Source organism: Micropterus salmoides, unplaced genomic scaffold, assembly GCF_014851395.1.
Source record: "Micropterus salmoides isolate LMB-PRFRI ecotype aquatic unplaced genomic scaffold, ASM1485139v1 Ms_hic_scaffold_11, whole genome shotgun sequence".
Taxonomy (NCBI): domain Eukaryota; kingdom Metazoa; phylum Chordata; class Actinopteri; order Centrarchiformes; family Centrarchidae; genus Micropterus; species Micropterus salmoides.
The window spans coordinates 17744641-17766347 of NW_024040152.1; the positions used below are offsets into that span (position 1 = coordinate 17744641).

At 42.2% G+C, this 21707-nt stretch overlaps 1 protein-coding gene and 1 long non-coding RNA gene across 2 annotated transcripts; one reads left to right on the plus strand and one right to left on the minus strand.

Moving 5' to 3' along the window:
- Nucleotides 1-1117: 1117 nt before the first annotated feature.
- On the minus strand, nt 1118-2670 carry LOC119896861. Its single transcript, XR_005443295.1, has 2 exons — nt 2544-2670; nt 1118-1347 (listed from the first exon to the last, which is right to left on the minus strand). It is a non-coding gene; the product is annotated as an uncharacterized LOC119896861 (long non-coding RNA).
- A 14141-nt stretch (nt 2671-16811) lies between these two features.
- ino80c (INO80 complex subunit C) lies at nt 16812-21427 on the plus strand. Its single transcript, XM_038711562.1, has 5 exons — nt 16812-17078; nt 18314-18430; nt 18526-18637; nt 20443-20510; nt 20604-21427. Exons 1-5 carry the CDS (start codon nt 16899-16901, stop codon nt 20733-20735), a joined length of 609 nt encoding a protein of 202 aa, XP_038567490.1. The 5' UTR covers nt 16812-16898; the 3' UTR covers nt 20736-21427.
- The last annotated feature ends 280 nt before the right edge of the window (nt 21428-21707 follow it).

Here is a 21707-nt window from a genome sequence, read left to right on the forward strand (position 1 = left end):
TTTCTGCTTGTTTTGTTATCTATTTGAAATCCTTAATATATATAAAACATCATAATAACATCAATCCTCCATCTTACAAAAGCACACTGTTGATGATGTAACAACTCCCACAAATAATTCAAAATTTAACATTCATCTAATGAATAGCAAACAACATAAACATACTACAACATTATAAATGCCATATTGGATATAAAACACAATATAAACCTGAAAAAAACTCAAACAAGTCAAGTCAGTTATTGCAAATGAAGCATGCTTTCAAAACATCTTGGTCACCATAGCTTTCAACGTTTGATACCTGAGAAGTAATACGCCAAGTGATTGACACATCAAACCTCAACACATACTGTACGTGTAATACCGGTATGCTTGATTCAGAAGTATGGTGACAGTTAGGTATAATTTAACTTGCTTGGGTGTATATTTTACATTACATCTTTAGCTCCCCTATTACCCCTGCCTCACCAAAACAGGGTTCTGAATAAAGGATTAATTTGAAACAACTCAACATCTCTTTGTTTGTATAAGAATTGTCAGCTCACACAGGTGTATGGTGATTTGCTAATTGCACTATACTGTAGGCGTTCAAACCCTAAAAAAGATCACCTTATATAAATATTCTTGTACCACAGCCTTTTACCAAGACACTGGTTTTGGAGTTATAGCTGGGGGAAAAATTATTTTTTTCCCTCTGATATTCATGGAAGCACTATATTTCAGCTAAAGCAAGTGAATTAGTGGACTTTCCTGTTGTATTATATTCTCAGAATATTTATGGTCTCATGAGACAAATAGTAGTAAATAGTAATAACTGAACAACACTAAATGAAGACAGAACTGCTTTTTTGTATGTGTTATGTAATCATAATAAGTATTTGTGGGAGAAGAATGGGTAACAAGCAGGCACGGTTTCATTTTTAGGGATTTAGGACACACTTCTTCATGATAATAGGTCAAAGACATAAATTACATAAACTTAAGTCACATCCATTCTATTTATATTTATATAATCTACAGTATCCTACTGCCTTGTTGGTGTACAGCTTGCATTGTTAAAGCAAATAGCAGCACAGGACCATGTTATGCCCAGCTCGTGGAAGAACATAACAAACAGTTTAAATGAATCATAAGGTTTTATTAAAGTTACCTTAACAAGTAACTCAAACTCATCATACTCAAAACAAACAACCAAAAGAAAAGGAGCTCCTGAAAGGCACCTGCCTTCCAGGAGAGAGGTCACGAGGAAGAGAGAGCCATCTTGGTTCACCACAGCTTTTAAAGACTTGAACAGGTGGCTGCAATCACTGATGAGGTGGGCGTGTCTGACCAAACAGGAAGAAAGACCTGAAAAGAAAAGGAGAGAGAACAGGCCAACACCCCAGGCCGTCACAACTAATAATCTTAGGATAACAAGTTGCAAACTATTGGTAATGGGTATTCATTATTTACAAAAAGTGACCTGCTCGGAGTCACAGTGCAAGTCAACAGAACAGGCTTGTCATTTTCTTACATTGACAGTTTGAACCTCCCCCCTACTGTCAGGAACACTCATCATTTAAATTTAATTAAACTGGACATAGACTTGTTTCTACCGAAATCATGAAACGGTAAACTCATGCTCACAGGTGGTCCAGACTGTAAAAAAGGCGAATTTTAAAGTATTTAATCCATTAATGACTTGGTGGGCTCAACTTTTTGGACTTCGATACTCTAAATAATACTTTTAAGATTAATTGGGCTAAGCATTTACTTAAAAACCCTGTCTCGATATGGAATTTTATTCCCCACTATATATTCTCTCGCTTTGGTGGTCTGCACTGGGTTGCACCAACTATGTGTAAGTTCAAACTTAGCCTAGTTTCAACGTAATTTCTAACTTAAGTCGGAGTTTACGTGCTACTAACGTTTTAAGAGTTGCACCAGCTGAAATACGTCCAACGTAGACATAAGTTACAGCTTAAATCTTACACCTAGTCCTTAATAGGTGTAAAGTCCTCCATAAAAAATTCAAGTGGTTGTCATGGAGCATCGTTTTGAAACGATGTGTGATTTGTAAAGCCCAGCAGCACAGAGGAAAAGTCTGTAATATTGAGGCACTTAGCTGAACCTGCCTCCAGCAAACTCGTATTTTTTCTCCCGTAACTTTTCAGCATCTCCTTAGCGTTGTGTCGGAATGTTTTCTATAGGCCTAACTTACACGATTTTTGTCCGCGTTTCAACCGTTTAATTATGTCTCATGTGGAGTGATTAGCCACTCATAGTAAACCTTCTCGCCTAGCCAACTCCGAAATTGCTGGAGAAAAGTGTGTGTGTGGAGGGGCAAAACATAGATTTTGAAATATGAGGGGACCCACTTTTCTCCAGCATGGCTCCTACGCGTATATAAGTTATAATGTTACAATTTCATCTGTCCGTTATACTTTACAGTTTGTTACGGGCACCATTAAATTACGTCTATGTTGTAGTAGTTGTAGCTGCAGATTAAGGTTTCATAGTTATCACCTAATCATAATCATTTGTCCTTGTAGGCCTATACGTACCTTTTTGTTGGTGTTTTGTTGCTATTTTTAGCCGTTAGCCTCTTCAGTATTGCAAAATGTTGAAAGAGAGAGAGACAAACAGATGACAAAACCGCAATAAACTCTGTTAAGAATAGTGCTGTTCACTGATTGGCCATGGGATGTGTAAACGTCATTTTCTGCGACACTATCCTTACGTCTCGGTGCTGCAACCAAACATCAACACAGCTGAAGTCTCAAACTAACTAGTTTCAACGTATTGTTTAGTGTGGATTTTGCACCCTAACTTAAGGTAGAACTTACGTATCGCTGGTGCAGCAGGCTGCGCTTTATTTTAAACTTTAACTACAATGTGGACAAACTCCCTGTAAAACTGTCCACTTTTCACAAGCAGGTCCTTTTAACATGGTCTCTAATTCATAAGCATAATTTCTCACCTCACAGGTATCTAATTTGGAATAACATAGATTTATTTTATATAAAAACAAGTCACTCTTTTTTGAGAGTTGGGTACTCAATCATATTCTGCTGATGGACCAGCTATTTAATGGAGAGGGGCGACTTTTCTCCTGTAGAGAGTTTTTTCAACATATAACATTCCAGTTATGCCAAGAGAATTTGCAATTGTATTTGAAGCCATTCCATCAGACACAATCATGCTTTTTAGCTATACTGTCAAGACTTCCGCCTACTTCTGCCTCCCTCCCCGATGTGGCTGAACCACCAGTTTTTCCCAACTTCCTTGAAATAATAAGAACATTCATGCTTTATTTCAGAAAGAAATTCTTTCTATTCCAAATGTTAAATTTTATTGGAACCGATTTGTAAATGACATTGACTGGAAAAAGGTTTGGATGATTCCTCACAGATACTTGATAGTAAACAAGGTGAAAAAAGTGTCGTTCCGAATAATTCACAGATATTACCCTGCTAATAATTACATGGTTAAATTTAAAAGAGACATCAATACAAACTGTTCTTTCTGTGAAGACCACACAGAAACTGTTTTGCACCTCTTTTGGTATTGCTCACACACCAGAACATTTTGGCAACACCTCAGCAGATTCATCAGTGACCATATTTATAGAGACTTTGCCTTATTGTGGAAGAATGTTGTATTTTGCTTTTATAGAAGTCAAAGTAAAGAAAAGATGTACTTCATTATCAATTTATTAATTCTTTTGGCAAAATTTCACATTCATAAATGTAAATTCAGCGCTGAAAACCCTAATTTTGTACTTTTTCTCCATGAAGTTGTACATTATATTAATCTGATCTCTGGCTCCAACAACAAAAAGGCAGTTAAAACGGTCAACATATGTTCCTCTCTCTCTTTGCAATGACATAGGCTTCCTCTGGCAAAACTGTATTGTACTCTGTCTACTCTGTCTTATATATTTATATATTGTTATGTATATTTTGGTAAGTCACTTGTGATTTGTATCCCTTTTTTTGCAATAAAGATGAAAAAAAAAAAAAAGATAGCCAGATATCCCAGAATGCATTTCGCCACCAAAAAGCGGAAATGTCGGACTCACAACTGTAACTAATACTTCTGTTCTTGTGTCACATATAGTAGTTCTGAGAGTTTTTTATGTGGGAATATAGTTATTTAAACTCCAAATATGTGGTTGATTTCACATTGTGAATGTGAATCAATACACGTGATGTCATACAGTCCTGACTATATAAAGTGTGCTGATTACTAAATTCTCCATTCAGTTTTCACTCTTGACTAGTGAGTTCCAGACCACAGTCAGAAACCATAGTGAGGTACACATTACTGAAAACATTAAGCAAGATACAATTTCCATGACAATTAGTTACTCTACACATTACTAAACACTTTACAGTAAGTTTCAAACAAACAGAAGAAAAGCAGAGCTTTGAGAACAGAACGTACCAAAATGGACCAAACCATGGACAACACTATCACACCAGAGGCTCTTCTACCCATCATAACAAAACATTTTGAAAGGATCTCTGCAGCACAGTGGAACATGTTAGCCACAGGAACTTTGGTGTCAGACACACAAGCTACACTGGCTGATATGTTTGCTGAAATCATACACTCTCTATAGCTATCCTGAGAAATATAATTCCAGCACATGCACAGGAGTGCATCTCAGGCTGCTGTGAGTACAGTTTTGGAGAACTTCAACGCTAAACTCGGAGACTTCCTCCCTGGTAGCCTTGCTAGTGCTTTTCTACCATATTGTGCCAGACAGATTTTACTTTAACAAGAGAGTATTAAAATACTCCTTTGTCTGTTTTATTATTTATTTAATTATGTATTGATTTGTCACCGGGCCGGACAGGGGGGCAGACACGGGGATGGGGGGGCACAAACAGACAGCACAGAGAAAGGACAACACCTGTAAGAGAAGGGGGAAAGGGGGATGGAAGGTGGGGACAACAGGGAAAAGCTGTGGGAAACACCAATTGCAGAAAGCAACGAAACCTGCAATAGAACAGAGAGGGGGGCTTGGGGAGGAGAAAAACAACAACAACAAACAAACACAAACAAAAACAAACAATAAAAATAATAATAATAATAAAAGACAACCAGCCGAACAGCAGCAATAAACAGCTGACATATTAAGACAACTAAGAGAACAATGAAAACAAGAAACAGTCATACACACTAAATAAGCAACACAACACAGCCACGAGAGCTGGGATAATAATTAATTTAAATAAGTAACTGAAAGAAAAGCATCAGGAATAATTCTACCAGGGACAACCTAAGTTTGTTTGTGTCTGTGTGTGTCTGTGTGCGTGTGGGTGAATGTGTCTGTATGTGTGTGGGTGTACATGTGTGTGCACATAAGCCTGTTAAAGAATGTAGTCGTTAGTGAGAGTGGGGCGCCACGACTGTAACAGGCAGGCAAGAACCCCAGTAGCCAATAGGGGTGGGAGAAAGAAAAAGAATAAATCAAATCAAAAAAAAACAAAGACTCCCAGATGCACCGCGATGCAAACGCAGAAGACCCCGACCCAAATGCCAGTTGACAACGTAATGCCGACGGAACGCAAAAAGCGTAACCTGCGGAAGAGCAGCGCCCGGACCGACTGCGGCACGCACACAACATAGACCAGTGCTCCCCCCTATCCAGCACCCCACCGCCGCGCAGCAAACAACCAAAATGCCCAAATGCCACGCAATCATCAACACCAATGCACAAGTGACGAGCCCAACGCGCACACTGCGCGAGCACGGCGACACCCAATTCCCAGCAGCCCCCCGCGAATCCCGCGTGCGAGGTCGGGCAAACAAGAGAGTCCGCCGTCCCCCCAACCGCCGGAAAAAACTAAGTCCGCCGGCGCCAGCCGACATCCCTCATGCCCAGCACGCCCCCTGGCCGCCGTGCAACACCAGCCAAACCAGCAACGAGGCAAAATCAACTAGCTCAGCTGCATGCCACCAACAACCCACCCACCCGTCAAGGGCCGAGAACTCCAGGCACAAACCCAGAACAAACCAGAGCACAGCCCTGCCCCGCACCCACACTGCACATCCCGAAAAATAACTATATACCTCAGTATCCAGAGGGGTCCAACAACTGGCCGACAGAGAAATGGGGAAGCACGGATCCGAGGCCAACGAAGCAAAACAGGGACGCAAACAGGTCCCTCCAAGCCAACGAGGAAATGCCTCCCCCGGACTCCAATGCACAAACTAAACGCCCAGCAGCCATCCAGAGACCCTGCCCAGGGAAAAAGCATCATGCATCAAGATGCATCGACAATTGCCCCACAATCCCACCGCAGCCCACCAAACCGCAATCGGATCAACCCACGCAGAGACCCCCACCCCCAGAAGCCAGGACACCCTGCGACCAATCAAAGCGCAAAGGACCCCAGACCGCATGTCCCGGGGGAAGCTGTACCCCGCCCCAAGGAAGAACAGCAGAAAGCCGTGCCGGGAAGCTCCCTGCCGCCAGGGAGTGATAACGCGGGAGAACCAGGCCAACGGTCCCCCAGCCCAGCCAGAGGCATCCCTCCCTACAGTGCAGGCAGTGACAGCAGCCCCCGAGGCCGATCTCATCCCCGGACAGGGGCCCAGCCCCCCCCAGTCAAGCACCCCCAAGGAGGAGCACCAAAACCTACCCCGACAACACCGGCCATGCACCCCAGAGACTCCCGAATGCCCCCACCGTGAGAGAGCTGGCAGGGGGAAGCAGCGGGAGCCTCACCTTTGCCGAAGAGGGCCCAGGCGAGGAGAGGAGACAACGGGCCCCCAGGCCCAGGGACACACCACCCACCCAGAAATGAGCAAAGGCCACAAGCCCGAGTCCCCAGAACCCTAGGTCAAGGGCGGGCCCCACGCTAGGGGAGCCCCGACCCCCCCCAGCCCACCCCAGATCAGGCACGCCCGGGGCTCCAGGGGTAGGACATGAGGCCAATGAGAATCTCCCCCACTCCTTCAACCCCTCTGCCTGCCTCTGTAAATGTATTGTTTTGTGTTGGATGCATGTCATGGATTGTGAAGTGTTGTATGGTGGAGTAAAGATAAGGTGTGTGGTAACTAAGGTGCAACTAAAATTGGAGGGTAGTTGTGACACAGGCACCCCACAACTGTCAGGTAGTGGAGCCTCCCATCATGCCCCTCCCACCCCCCAAGCCCTCTGTGTCTAATGTGTAATTAAAATTGAGGGGCAGGCAGTGAGGGAGGAAGAAGTGCGAGGCCGCAATAAAGCAGCCCCACCCCCCAAACGCCCTGCAGGCTGCCCACCCACCAGGGTGTATGTTCTGAGACATGACCAAAGGGGGAAAGGTGAAGGAGGTCATAGGGAGGCTAGAAGACCAGATTCCTGACTGGCCCCATCATTTATTCAGTCCCATCCCCCACCCCCCTAAGCAGGAGGACGCCAGGTCCCTCCAGCCCAGGGCATATAGCAAGAGCCCCTCTAGCACTGGCAGCACCCCAGAGTCAGCGAGAACCCCGCCCATCCCCAGGACGGGCCCAGCCCCCCCAGCGCGCAGACCCGCCCCAGACCCAGAGGCTCCAAAGCCCTGTGCCCCAGACCCCCACACACTCCCGAGGCAGGTCAGTGCAGCCCCAACCCAAAGTCCAACAATCCCCCGTCCTTGCCGGGGCCCCTCCGGCAGCCCCACTGCCACCCCCCCACCTCACCGCTCCCCCACAATCAGGAGCACTCCGAGCACCACCAGGCCATAGGAGCTGGCACAACCCCCACAACCCCACCCTCCCACACACCTACCGGCCGTATGGGACCCTGCCCAGCAAGGCAGTACACACCCACCCCCATTAAGGGATAAAGTTGATCAAGGGGGACCAGAGAGATTGGAATTGTGTCAATTTGTTTTTTTTTACAGCAGACATTTTCTCCATGCTAATGTGATCTATAAGGTGATTTCGATATTGGGTGATATTTATATTCTTTTTGGCCTTCCAGTTCATGAGGATAGTTTTCTTGGCGATGCATAAGGCAGTGAGAAGCATGTATGATGTGTCTCTGTACTAATGTCACTTAGGTCCCCCAGCACGCAGAGTGATGGGGAAACTCGGACGGGGTAACTTAGCCATATTGATAGGTCTTCACATATCTTAATCAGCATTAATGTTGCTAGTGCTTTTCAAGTCCCACAGGACAAATGTAAGAGTGCAGAAAAGTTGACAACTCTAATTAAGAGGAAAGTTTCACAGAAGGTAAGCTCTGTTGTATCTCGGGTCTTCAGCAGCAGTGTCCCGCCATCAGAGCCTGACCTTTTTGTCCCTAGTTTCATCTCCAACACATCATCTCTTCGTCAGATGGTGTTACATATGACCAAATGTTTAGGTAAGCTGAACTCCCAGTGCCTGGGAATGTGTTGGCAGACAAACAACACAAAGTATGCTCCACTCAAAAGCTCTGAATCTCCAGAACAGATCCCGGAAATAGAGGAACCAGAGAGCTGTGAACTGCCTCAGAGCGTAAAATCCGAGATCTCCATCCCCTCAGTGATTGAAGCTGTGACTGACATCCTTTCCAAATGGTCCAATAAGACACCAGACATTACAGAACACTGCATGAAAAGTGTCCCTTTGTCTTTCGTCCCTGTAAACTGCCGTGAATCCCACTAATCCCCGGGAGTTATCGATTGTTTTAGGCTCAGCGCTTTCCCGTTTGTCTGTGCCGAAAATTGACAGAAACAGACCCGCCCCCCCGCGGAGATGTTAATAATAATAATAATAATCTTTATTTGTAGAGGACTTTTCAAAAACAAGGTACAAAGTGCTTTAACAAGTGTAAAGACAATAATACCCAAAAGACAATAATACAAAAACAATACAAGATAAAAGCATGAAAACATTGAAAAGACTAAAATACACGTTTAAGATAAATATAAAATTAGTAAAATAGAATAAAATAAAAGGGATAAAATAAAGTAAAATAAGATCGGGAAAGGCTCTCCTATAAAAGTATGTTTTAAGAAGGGACTTAAAAGAGTTCACTGACTCAGCTGACCTGATTTCCTCGGGCAGGCTGTTCCAGAGCCTCGGGGCCCTGACAGCAAACGCTCTGTCCCCTTTAGTTTTCAGTCGAGACTCTGGAACAGACAACAGACCTCTGCCCGAGGATCTGAAGGTACGTATGGGACTAAAAGTTCAGAAATATAACAAGGCGAGAGGCCATGAAGAGCTTTAAAAGTGATCAATAGAATTTTAAAGTCAATTCTAAAACATACTGGGAGCCAGTGTAATGAAGCTAAAATAGGAGTAATGTGGTCATATTTCTTTGTTCTGGTTAAAAGCCTGGCAGCTGAGTTCTGGACAGTCTGGAGTCGATCAATAGATTTTTGGGTTAAATAGGTGAAAAGGCTGTTGCAATAATCCAGGCGTGATGAGATGAAGGCGTGTAAAATGGTCTCGGTGTCCTTAAAAGTTAACATAGATCGAATTTTTGCTACATTTCTAAGTTGATAAAAACATGATTGAACAAGCTTTGTGGTGTGCTGCTCGAAATTTAAATTACTATCAAACCAAACACCAAGGTTCTTTGCCACAGGCTTAATGTGATTTACTAGGGAACCAGCAGATGGCAGTATTTGTTTTGCCATCTGCTGAGACCCAATGACCAGGATTTCTTTTTTGTCTGAGTTCAGCTGGAGGAAATTATTTGACATCCATTTTTTAACTTCACAAAGGCAGTTGGTAAGTGAACTCAGCATTCCAGGGTCTGAGGATTTGACGGGCAAGTATATTTGTGTGTCAACAGCATAAATATGACAAGAAATGCCATGTTTATGGATAATATGTCCAAGGGGAAGCAGATACAAGGAAAGCAAAATGGGTCCTAAGACCGACCCCTGAGACACACCATATTTAACTGGACAGATCGAAGAGACAGTTGTTTACAGACACGCAAAACTTCCTATTTGACAGGTAGGATGAAAACCATTCTAGGGCAGTACCAGAGATCCCCACTCAGTGCCTCAGTCTGTCTAACATGATGTTGTGATCAATGGTGTCAAAAGCAGCGCTAAGGTCCAGGAGTAACAGGACTGAGCACATGCCTTCATCAGCAGACATTAAAATGTCATTGGTGACTTTAAGCAGGGCAGTCTCAGTGCTGTGGTACTTCCTAAAACCAGACTGAAACTTTTTGTTATTTTGTTATTTTCCAGTACAGTGAGCAGCTGTTTGGACACAATTCTTTCTAGAATCTTTGCAATAAAAGGCAGTTTTGAAATTGGTCTAAAATTATGTGGGAGGGAGGGATCTAAACCAGGTTTCTTTAAAAGTGGGTTCACGCAGGCCATTTTAAAATAGTCAGGGACACAACCAGTAGATAGGAAGCTGTCGAAAACAGAGATCAAATGGGGCCCAACAGAATCTATTACTTTCAGTAAAAACTTTGTAGGTATTACATCAAGTGGGCTGGAGGACACTCTCATTTGTGATACTGTTTTTAAAAGCTCAGACAAGTCGATGGGATAAAACTGGTTAAAACTCTCTTGTTGCTGGTGAGGAACCTCTGAGTAAGAGGCCGCGGGGTTAATAGAGGCTCTGATTGACACCACCTTATTGGTAAAATAAGATAAAAACAATTCACAGTCATGATTACTTCCAGCTGAGGCACAAGAAGAGGTTGGGTTTACCAGCTGATCCACAGTCTTAAACAGAAACCTGGGATTGTGTTTATGTGTAGTAATGAGTTCAGAAAAATAGTATAGGCCTAACCTTTAGAGGAGCAGTAATATTTAGTGACGACAAGCAGAAATGATTGAAGTGATCGACCAGATTGTTGTTGTTGGAATCAGACAGGTGTTGGCTTTGGCTCTGAAAGAATGCGCAAAACTTTGATGACTCTAGAGTCTTAATGACTCTACTTACCCTATGAAAAGCAGCAGCAGCAGCCGTCAGCAGCCCAACCTAGCTTCTCAGTCATCGGGGGAAACAAATTACATCACAAAATCATCAATCACATCTTATTGGTTGGTAGATCTGTTGCTATTGGTCACCTAGGTCTTTAGAAATACTGGCTTGGGTAAGCCCCTCCCCAATAATAAAGTAGAATTAATAACCCTGTATTAAATAAATACTGCACTTGCTGAAGACTATTCATGTTACACGTAGTATTCATGCTATTACACTAATCAAGCATGAAATTTACGAGGCACATGTTGATTAAAAGTTCTTTTATTTGTTAAAAAGGCAAATTTGAACAAAACATTTAAAAAACATATCAAATGCTGGGCTGTGGGTGTTCCGATTTGTGGTGTGGAGAAGGTAGGTGGACCCAAATGCAGGATGTAGAGCGGAGCAGGTACAGTAAAAAAGGTTTATTTAAAAAAACAAAAGCGAGCACACTTACAGACTGAGTGGCTGAGTCCAGAAAACGCAAAGGCATTAAATCTAGGTAAAAACACAGGTTATCAAAACTCCAAGAGACCGGATCGGAACATGAGCTGGGAATAAACAGGACAAAACACCAAACGAGAGCGGGAACCTGAAGCCACGACAGACAGCGCATAACACATACAGTGACCAGACAGGGAATGAACAGAAACACCAATAAAGCCATAGGGAAAATAAACCATGAAGAAACAGGATAATATAAATAACTAATCCAGAACATAAGCAGACAGATCACAACTATACAAATAAACCACAACTAACAGGGAAAATAGACCGAACTACGATTAAACAGAACACAGAGCAAACATGGACAAAACAATACAGAAGTACATGCACAGTACATACAGAATGCACAGACCTGTATATTGGGGAGACTAAACAACCACTACACAAACGCATGGCTCAACACAGAAGGGCCAACTCCTCAGGTCAAGACTCTGCAGTCTACTTACATCTGAAGGACAGAGGACACTCGTTTGAGGACCACCAGGTGCACATTTTAGACCGAGAAGATGTATGGTTTGAAAGAGGTGTCAAGGAAGCCATCTACACCCGGGTCGAGAAGCCGTCATTGAACAGAGGAGGGGGTCTACGCCACCACTTATCCCCCACTTACAATGCTGTCCTTTCATCACTTCCCAGGAAACTCAACAAACGTAACCTATTGGCCTCAGGTGAAGATGCCAACGATGGTCGTTCAGTCTTGGCCACTGTTAGTCCTAACGACTGTAACGACTGTCGTGACAGCAACCAGGAACACTAACGAACCAGCAGTATCGATGACCCTGGCAAACGACCCCACTGAGGTTAAATAGCTGAGTTTCCCTGCCAGTCAGTCAGAACTCCTTTGGATGAGGGACGAAATGTCTTTCAGTATCTTCAACCAAGTCCAGTTGCCCTTGACTTTAACCTTCGTTGGATAACTATGACCTGGATGACTGAGAATCTTCATAGACAATACAGAAGTACACAGACCAGGAAAAACACTAAACATGAACTAAAGCATAAGACTAAGAATTAAGGCAAAGAACTAAAACGTAAGACATAAACAACTAAGGACAAGGAACGAGAGAAACAGAGGCACATAAAAAAACACATGAAACATGACAAGAACAGATACACACAGGGAAAAAATACAACTCAAACATAACCCAAAACTAAACTTATAACAGCAGGACGAAGTGTGGTCACGTGGTGGTGGCCGTCAGAACATCATCCATTGTACAGACGCCTGTGATGCAGTGCTTTGTACTTTGGATTGGCCCCCAGCCTTATCTACAGCGTGAAAAAGAGGTCTGTGAGCTCCTGGCTGCTGAAACTTTGGGTTGCACTATCTCCCACGACACCCCCTCAAAGCTGCACTCTTCCTCATTTGACATCAGATCAATAGTGACGCCATTCAGAACGCCACTTCATCTGCTGCCAGTACACTCTGCTTCACACAAACCGAACAGACAATCAGTACTGCATGCTCACAAGGTATGTTTTCATTTCATTTTACTGAGTTGTAAAATTAAATGATGATGATGCTACAAGCAGACAATATACAACTTACGAATATAATCACAGAATGAAAGAGAAATAAACTATGTTTATAAGAGATAAAATATGAAATAAAAGAGGCTGAAAATGCTGTCCTGTCTCCCAGCACCTCTCTGGAAGCTCATAATGTAGCATCTGAAATTGTCAAAGCTATAATTGATGACCTGCAGTCTTATGACTTGGGAGATGTAGCTAGCAGTGGTGAGAAAAGATGCTCACCAAGACCTCATTTTAATATGGGGTTAATATTTCACAGGGTGAGAGACTTTCTTGTCTCACAGGCCGCACCATCAGAAGATACCGCCAATGGCGACCAAGCAGTTCGCAAACACAGCTTTTTCAAGTTTGCTAAAAAACTGTTTGACAAAATGATGACCTGAGCTGAAGACAAAGCACACAGACTTCTTTGTGAGTCGCTACCCAGATTCTATGTCCTGTCAGCCTAAACCCATGGAAGAGGATGACTTTGAAGAAGCTATTGATGGCATTTTACCAGGAACTGTTCCTTATTCTCCAAGGCCCAGACGTGCATCTAGTGATCCAACCAACAACTCGACATTGATCAGCATGAAAGAGCAGCAGTTTTCTCAACTAGATTTTGAGACCATCGAAAAAGATATTGACAGCTTGTTTAATAAATTCAACCTACCAGAGAAAGCTGCAGCACAATCCAACAAAACACTGGAAGACATCAAATCCAGTGGCATGATCAGGAAGTTTTCAAAGGACCTGACTGATAAAATATACAGTAATCTGATGGCTGGCCAGACATAATAAGATATAAGATCCCCACAGTCCCAAGGGTGAGAAGTGCCTCTGCCTCTGTCAGGACAAAGGCATATGCCATCACAGAGGACGCAGTGGAAAAGTTCTTGCAGCAGGTGCTGCTCTGGATGGAGATGGAGCCATCAAACAAAGAAAGTCACAGCGAGGAAGTGGCAGGTGCATTAACTGACATTAAAGACCTAATCACAACAGTGCTGACGTAGCTGAAGTATCTGCATCCGTCTTCATGGATATTGACAGTGTTGACAGTCAGCAATTGCTCAAATGCAATGTCGAGGTGACTTCAGGAGCTCCTGAAGAAGAAACCTCTAAACCCAGAGCAGTCGCTTACTCCTGTACTCCAGCACCTAATGATAGTCAGGTGTCACACTCAGAAGGTGGAGATATGTCCGCAGTCAAATGATTCCTCTTCTTTCACATCAGAGTTGATGACCAGCAAACTCATCACTGCCCTGCTCATGAGGCTTGTCACAAAGGCCTCTTTGAAAACTGTCGTGGAAATTATATTCCTGGTGATGGGCTGAGCAAATAATTGACTTACAACAAACCGTTGTCTTTAAATAATTTATTTAACAAAAGAGAATAAACAGAGAATTACTAAAACACAAATACAGCTGGTCCAGAGACCTGCCGCCTAGGGCGGCATCGGGCGTCTGGCCCCGAGCAAAGGGATGCATCATTATTAATGATTATGATTAAAGACCTTGACCAGAAGTTTGGCTCTCCAAAAAAGATACTGGAGGCTGCAATGGCATCAAACAATACATCTTTTGATGTTGTGAAGTGTCTGAAAATCCATATAAATGCCTTCCTCAATTCATTTTGTGGTACAGTAGCATTTCTGTTCTGTTCTGTTTCTGATGGCAGATGGCACCTTAGCCTCTGCCTCAGTGTGTGAATGGGGTAAATGTGATGTAGTGTAAAAGTGCTTTTAGTGGTCGTAAAGACTAGAAAGGCGCTCTACAAGTACAGATCATTTACCATTTACACTTGAGTCAAAATGTCCGCTGTGAGAAACGTTTAGGGCCACACGGCAGCTCAGTGTTTAACACTATGGCCTCACATCTAAGATCAGGGTTGGATTTACAGCCTTGATCTTTGCTGTATGAGTTTCTATACTCCCCGTGGGTTTTCTCTGGTTGCTCCAGTTTCCTCCCCTATTTCAAATTTGAAAAATCATTATTTCAACAATTCCAAAAAAAATAAAATCTAAAATAATGTTTGATTTTGGTCATGTTTTCCTCTGCTCTCAGATTGGTTGAGATAACCAATCAGATCTGACAGTATTTTTTGCATTGAGTGCATGTGTCATTTTCAGCTCAATACTACAAAATGAGCTTCACAATAGAACAGTTGTTCTCAAACGTTATCATGTCAAGGACCCCTAAACTGCCACAAGTTAAACCACGAACCCCTATTTGATAACGTCCCTCATCTGAAAGGATTTTCACTTGTAGATGTATTAATATAGAAAGTGTATGAATCCCAAATAGTCAAACTTTCTGTCATTGTGTTTTTTCTTAAGGAATTTTAGTTAAAATAAATTATATAATTTTATCCCTATTCCCCACTTTGAGAACCACTGCAATTATGGAAAAAAACCCTAAAAGATGTAAAGTGAACACTGAACTCAGCAGGTCTCTTCCATCTTTAAATAAAAGCAAAGTATTCTGATTCTAGCTAAATATGCATTAACATTAAAAACACTTCAGAGAGTATAACAGAAAGACTGGAGTCATTTGCAGACTTAAAATGGAAAACAAAAATTCTTCACATTCTTCTATCATATAACAATGCACGGTGAGTCATTGCAGAATAATAACAGATTAAGTGTATCATTTAACACAGATTTTCGAGTCTTCATCATTAGACACCACACATGCTCAGACCGTCTCCAGGGGAGCTCTTCCAGGGAGCTCTTCCAGGGAGCCCTCAAAACTGTCTCCTCTTCCTCCAGAATAAATTGGCTTAAGAATCCCATTCTGATCAATCAGGAGCCCAGTGCTTGTAGAGGAATTCCTGTTGTTCCTCCGTTGTAATGTGTAGGAGGAGACGGGGTGGGGCCATGTGTGTTGTGTGGTACTCAAAGCATCCTTCAGTGCAGAGCTGACGATGGATCATACAGCTTCGTTTGTTGTCAGGCAATATTTTGCAATATTTCTAACACACACACACACACACACACACACACACACACACACACACACACACACACACACACACACACTGCAATGCCAAAGATTGTCCATATTTAACATAGAAGTGAATATAATTAACTGCTGTCTGATTCAATAGATATAACCTATAAAAAGTAAAAGTAAAAAAAGAACGTAGATTACGTCATTGTGACAAATAGCTAATACAAAAAATACAAGCAAGAAAATAAATGCAAACAAAATAGGGGTACAAACACAATGATGATGAAACTGATGAAGGCATACTTTTGAGAAAAGAAGGCATATTCCTGAGCAACTGGGTGAGGAGGACTCCTTTTCCAAGAGAGATGTGACCTCATTTACACAAAACAAGGCGAGCTTTTCCTTTTCAGTATTATTCTTGAGCAGTGTTATACATCACAAATCACATCTTAAGTCTTCCCTCAATTTGTTACCGTGATTACATGATAAAGTCTCCTTCTGCTCTTTCGATGAAACATTTTTCACAGTGATGACTGGAACTAAAGACAGCACAATTTACAGCCTTTTACCAAGACACTGGCCTTACCGTTACAGCTGGTGGGGGAAATCTTTTAAATCTTTTTTTGTATTGTGTATTTTTGAGTTACACGTTTTAAAAGAAGACAACACATTATTAATAAATACTTGAAAAAGAACGTATCATACAATTATGTCACTGTACACAGTTAAAAAAAACAGGACAGTTAGATAATACAGTAAAAAGTTTAGTGGAGTAGGGAGAGATTGTGGAAGTTAGGAAATGGATATTGGATTACATAGGCAGATTTAGTATGAATGAAAGTAAAGGGTAAATAAAGCCTGGAGGTGGCAGTAATGCAACTCAATGGATGCCAGCTGCCGTAAAAACCCAAAGAAGAAGAAGAAGAAGAAGAAGAAGAATTAGGTCACAGGAAGTTAAACATTTCCTTTTCCGGGTGAAGCAGTGTTTACAATCCGGAGTTTCTAGAGAGAAAGCTTCATTGCATCGTATAAAACAGCCACCAAATGGCGTCTCAGATCCCCATCACCGTCAGGGCCCAGCCGGCAGTTGCCGGCTCTGCCGCTCTCCGGGGGAAGAAACGTCCCGGTAGTCCGGCGGTTTCTGGCGCTCCGCAGGTAACCGGGAGCACCAGCAGCAAGAAGAAGAAAGGACAGCTGACAGTGACACCGATAACACAGACACAGGTAATCGAATTATATATCTATATAATTAAATATCTGTCCATTAGTATGTAAAGTTACACTTTTTATTGTATGTTGTATTTGCTGTTCAACAGTGATGTTATTGATTACACTGTCCATGTAATGTTGTGTAATTGCTGCTCATTATCAACGTTAGTCAGAGGTTAGAGTAACGTTGCAAGGCAACGCGAGAAATGCAGTGCAAGAAAAGTAGTTTTGCAAATTTTATGTTCATTATTTAACAATCTGCTGATTATTTCCTATGATCAATCAAAAATGTCATGACCTGGGGAAAAATGCCCATTTTTAGTTTCTCAGATCCCAAAGTGGCATGCTCATATTCCTTGTTTTATCCAACCGGGCAGTCCAAATCTAACAGGCATTCAGGAGCAAATCCTCACATTTGAGAAGCTGGAACAAGAGTGTGTTTTTCATTGTTGCTTGAAAACTTACTAAAACAACCGATTGGTTATCAAAATAGTCTTTCCTGTGCTCTTCTTCTTCTGCCCCCTACAATTATCTTGTATTGATTGCACTTTTTGTTAACTCTAACTTCTTTCCCTAGGTATTTACCCCATTGATGCGACATGTGCCATTAGTGCTTACTCGTATTTATTGCTGCTTTTATCAATATGTATTGTCAGTTGTAGATCTCGTGCTGTATTTGATGCTCTGATGATTGTATGTTGTTCCTCAAATGTAAGTCGCTTTGGATAAAAGCGTCTGACAAATGAGTAAATGTAAAAAGTAGTTACAGATGAATTTTCTATTGATCAATTAACTAATTGTTTCAGGTAAGCCAAAAAGCACTGCTAAATCACAGTGAAAAAAATCTGCAGTATGTACAAACATGTTTTGTAGTTAAGTATGCACTTTTAAAGCCAAAAGGACAAAATATTAACATCCTGCTGGTGGACATGAGGCCATGTTTGACAGCAAGCATAAAGATCAGAGACCCACTGACATCAATGTATCACTGTTCTTCTACACAAGCTCAGGTGTGACGATAATGACTTCTCAGAGCTTTACTCATGAATAAATATCTTTTCCCCCTTGATTTAAAAGTTTCATGTGTGCAATAAAAGCTACATAGACAGAGTCATTGAATTGTATCTAAAATTGCTACAATGTGTTTAGCCACCTGCAGACATTGTTTACATTCGAAACATGTATAACAAGTGGCTTAAAATCAAATGTGATCACTGTTTGATGAGGTGTTGTCTTTCATGTGTCATTAGATACCAGCAGTGGAGTCGGTGGCTGAGGTGAAGGCGGTGGGAACAGTAGACAGCGGTCCAACTGCCATCACAGAGTCCACAACAAAACCTCCACCATTCAAAGACCCCACATTTATGGTAAGTGTCTGTGACCATGTGGATTTTAAGTTTATATGCTTCTGTTACCTTTTATTTAACCATCCTGCCATTTTTTCCTCTCTTAATCTCGCCAGCACTCCGGGATCGGTGGAGCAGCCGCAGGTAAAAAGAACAGGACCTGGAAGAATCTCAAACAGATTCTGGTTTTGGAGCGGACGTTACCCTGGAAGCTCAATGATCCGAACTGTGAGTTTTTGTATCTTATTATTATGTTCTTTACAGTATACTGCATATCAAAGTGCTATAATATTACATAAGACTGCAGTGACAAGTAACCCTCACTTGTACAAGAAATGCCCTTAGTCGTAGTTTTAATCAGTAGTAGGGCTGCAGCTAACGATGATTTACTATTCGAAGCGTCTGTAGATTATTTCAACGATTCATCACTGCGTCATTTAAGAAGTACTTTTGCTTGACAGTGGCGGCTGTGCACGTTTATAGGCCATAGATATTTATTGGTCCTTTCGGAAATTCAGAGTGTGTCATACAGCAAACATCAGACCAACAACATCAACAGACTAACAACCAGACAGCTGCTTTACAAACATCGCTGTGCTGTTCAGACTACACAACTTGCTGTCTTGCGACGTGAGTCTGAAGTCGTTGTGGCGTTCACACTACGTGACTGATCGGTGACAGGGGGTTACACACTACATGAGCTGACAGCGGCTCTATCACCCTATGCTGGTCTCCAAACCACGTTTTGTCAAGAAAACACGTGAAATGGGAAATGACCGATCCTGCACACGAAACAGCTGTTGTTTGTTATTATAAAGATAGCAATTATTAAGACTGTTACAACCCAGCTCGTTAGGGTAGGGCAGTAACAAGGTATTTGGGTTAAATTAAGGTGGTAAGGACAACTGAAATCAGGTTGAGTCGAAGTTTAATTAAATGAGTTGTCTCCAAAAAAACATAACAAAAGGAGGCTATGTAGGTACTGACAAAAAAAACACTTAACAAAAGGAGGTCAGTACCTACATGCTGTACAGGAATGTAGTGTAACCAAACAAACAATTTTCCCCCTTAAAGGGTGCCACTCACAATCTAGTTTACAAAGGTTTTTACTGACAAGAGTCACTTAAGCCGGCAACCAACAAACAGATCAGATTTAAACACTCAAGACATTCACAGGGGTACACAACCAACAACAAGGCGAACTGATCACTGGCTCACAGTCGCCTCGAACTGCAGGAACACAAACTATTTGTAGGCCAGCTGGTGTTGATTGGTGAGTTCTGGTTGGCAGGTTCGGTAGGATCCTCGGCCACACCAATCAGACGCCAGCAAACAGCAACCAGGAAGTGGGTGGTTCCAGGTCCAGGGGAACCAATCCTCGACAGGTGCTTGCCGTGGGGATTTGCATACAGCTCAGAGAAATCCAAAACACAACTACTCTAAGGCAGCCAGCGGCGGCCGTAACAAGACAAAGAATCTGGGTGAAAGGAAGGATTAGCACACGCAGGTAGCAGGAATTGTCTGAGCTACAGAGAGAGCTGCAGGGGAGTTAAAAGGTGCAGCTCCCCGACACCCAGTTAACTCATGACTGTGAGGTTACAACTCATGGCCCAACAACAACACACGTGTGTACATTTTCAGCTGAGGTCTGCAGCTTACTTTGGCTAGCCTTCAACTCAGCAATCACGGTTTTATGGTGCACGGACTGTGACATAACAGAGTTGTTGTTGTTGTTGTTTTCTTTAGCTTGAAATAATCCCATACTTTGGACACTTTCTTCTTTGTCCCTCGCTATTTTCTCTCTCTTCCTCCACTTCGCAAACAGCGCCATCATAGTCACGTCGTGTTAAGAGTGTAAGCGTGATGTGCAACAGTAATAAATGTCCGTGCGAAACTGTGTGCCATATAGTTATATGGATTAAATGAAGCCTCGATGCAAAGAATTTGCTTCGATGCATTTTAGTAATCGATTTAATCGATGAATCGTTCAGCTCTAATCAGTAGTTCAATTTATGACCTATCTGTGTTCATAGACTACAACATTGATGCCCCTCCCTCGTTGAAGCCAACCAAGAAATACTCTGACATCTCTGGACTCCCTGTGAGTAATCAAGATGCTAAAATCCTCATTGTTAAATGAAACAAAATTATGTCTTGTATAAAGCACATGCTGAATACTCTTGTCTATCCTCAGGCAAACTACACAGACCCCCAGACAAAGCTACGCTTCACATCCTCTGAGGAGTTCTCCTACATCCGCTTGCTCCCCACTGATGTTGTCACTGGCTACCTGGCCCTTCGAAAGGCAACTTGCATCGTACCCTGACAGCTCAGCAAGGTTTGAAACCTGAAACAGGTTCAACTCTGAACTGAACTTGTGTCAGTGTAGGAAGCTGTTGGGCCAGCCAGGCGACTCTGAGAGAGGGAGAGAGGCTGCTCACAGAGATGCACCACAACTGCTGGATCTCACAGGCTGACCACTGCTAAACATTTGCACTCCTGTTCTTAAGAAGGCAATCTCAGTCGCAATTTTTACCGTGTGACAAATTAAATACAACAAATGTGAAATTTCTCTTTTTCCATTTAGAAAACAAAAACATTGAGTGATTGCTTCTATTTGTGAGATGTTTCTAGTGAACAGTGTTGTCACTAGCTGGATGTTATGTCAGTCTTATCAGAACATGTCCATGGACAAAACATCAGAAAGTGTTTACAAAGGTCATTCAACGGTCAGCAATGAGATATTATTTTGCTTTTTTGTTAAAATACAATTCCAAGTATCCTTGATGATACTTACCTATTACCAGCTCCTGCTAAATCTTTGGGGGACATACAGTTGTTTCTCAAGTACTGAACAAAGCATCACTTGCCAGGATGCTGTACGCCCCCTTGTGGTAGAACATCTGTCTAGCCCATTTAAGCTATCTTGAATTTATTTAGTGTTCATCTGTGCTTGATTGTATGCTGTTTGTATAAAAATAAATGTTCATCATTGATTAAAATGACAAAATTGCTGGCTGAATGTTGCTTATAGGACAACCTTTATTCACACTTTTGACAATGAGTGCCTTAAACAGAAACATCCGCACCTGCTCTACTGTACTGCTGTTTCTTGAATTTTATATGCAGTAGCCTTCATGTATGTAAGCTATGAAAATGTTGCTTTGCCAAGAGTCACAAAGCAGGCCTAATTTCATAGGTCATATGTAGAATTGGTTCCACATGGTTCTAATTCCACAGCTGCATTTGATGTATGAAATCCTTTCTGATTGGCAGTGAGGATGTCTCATTAATCACA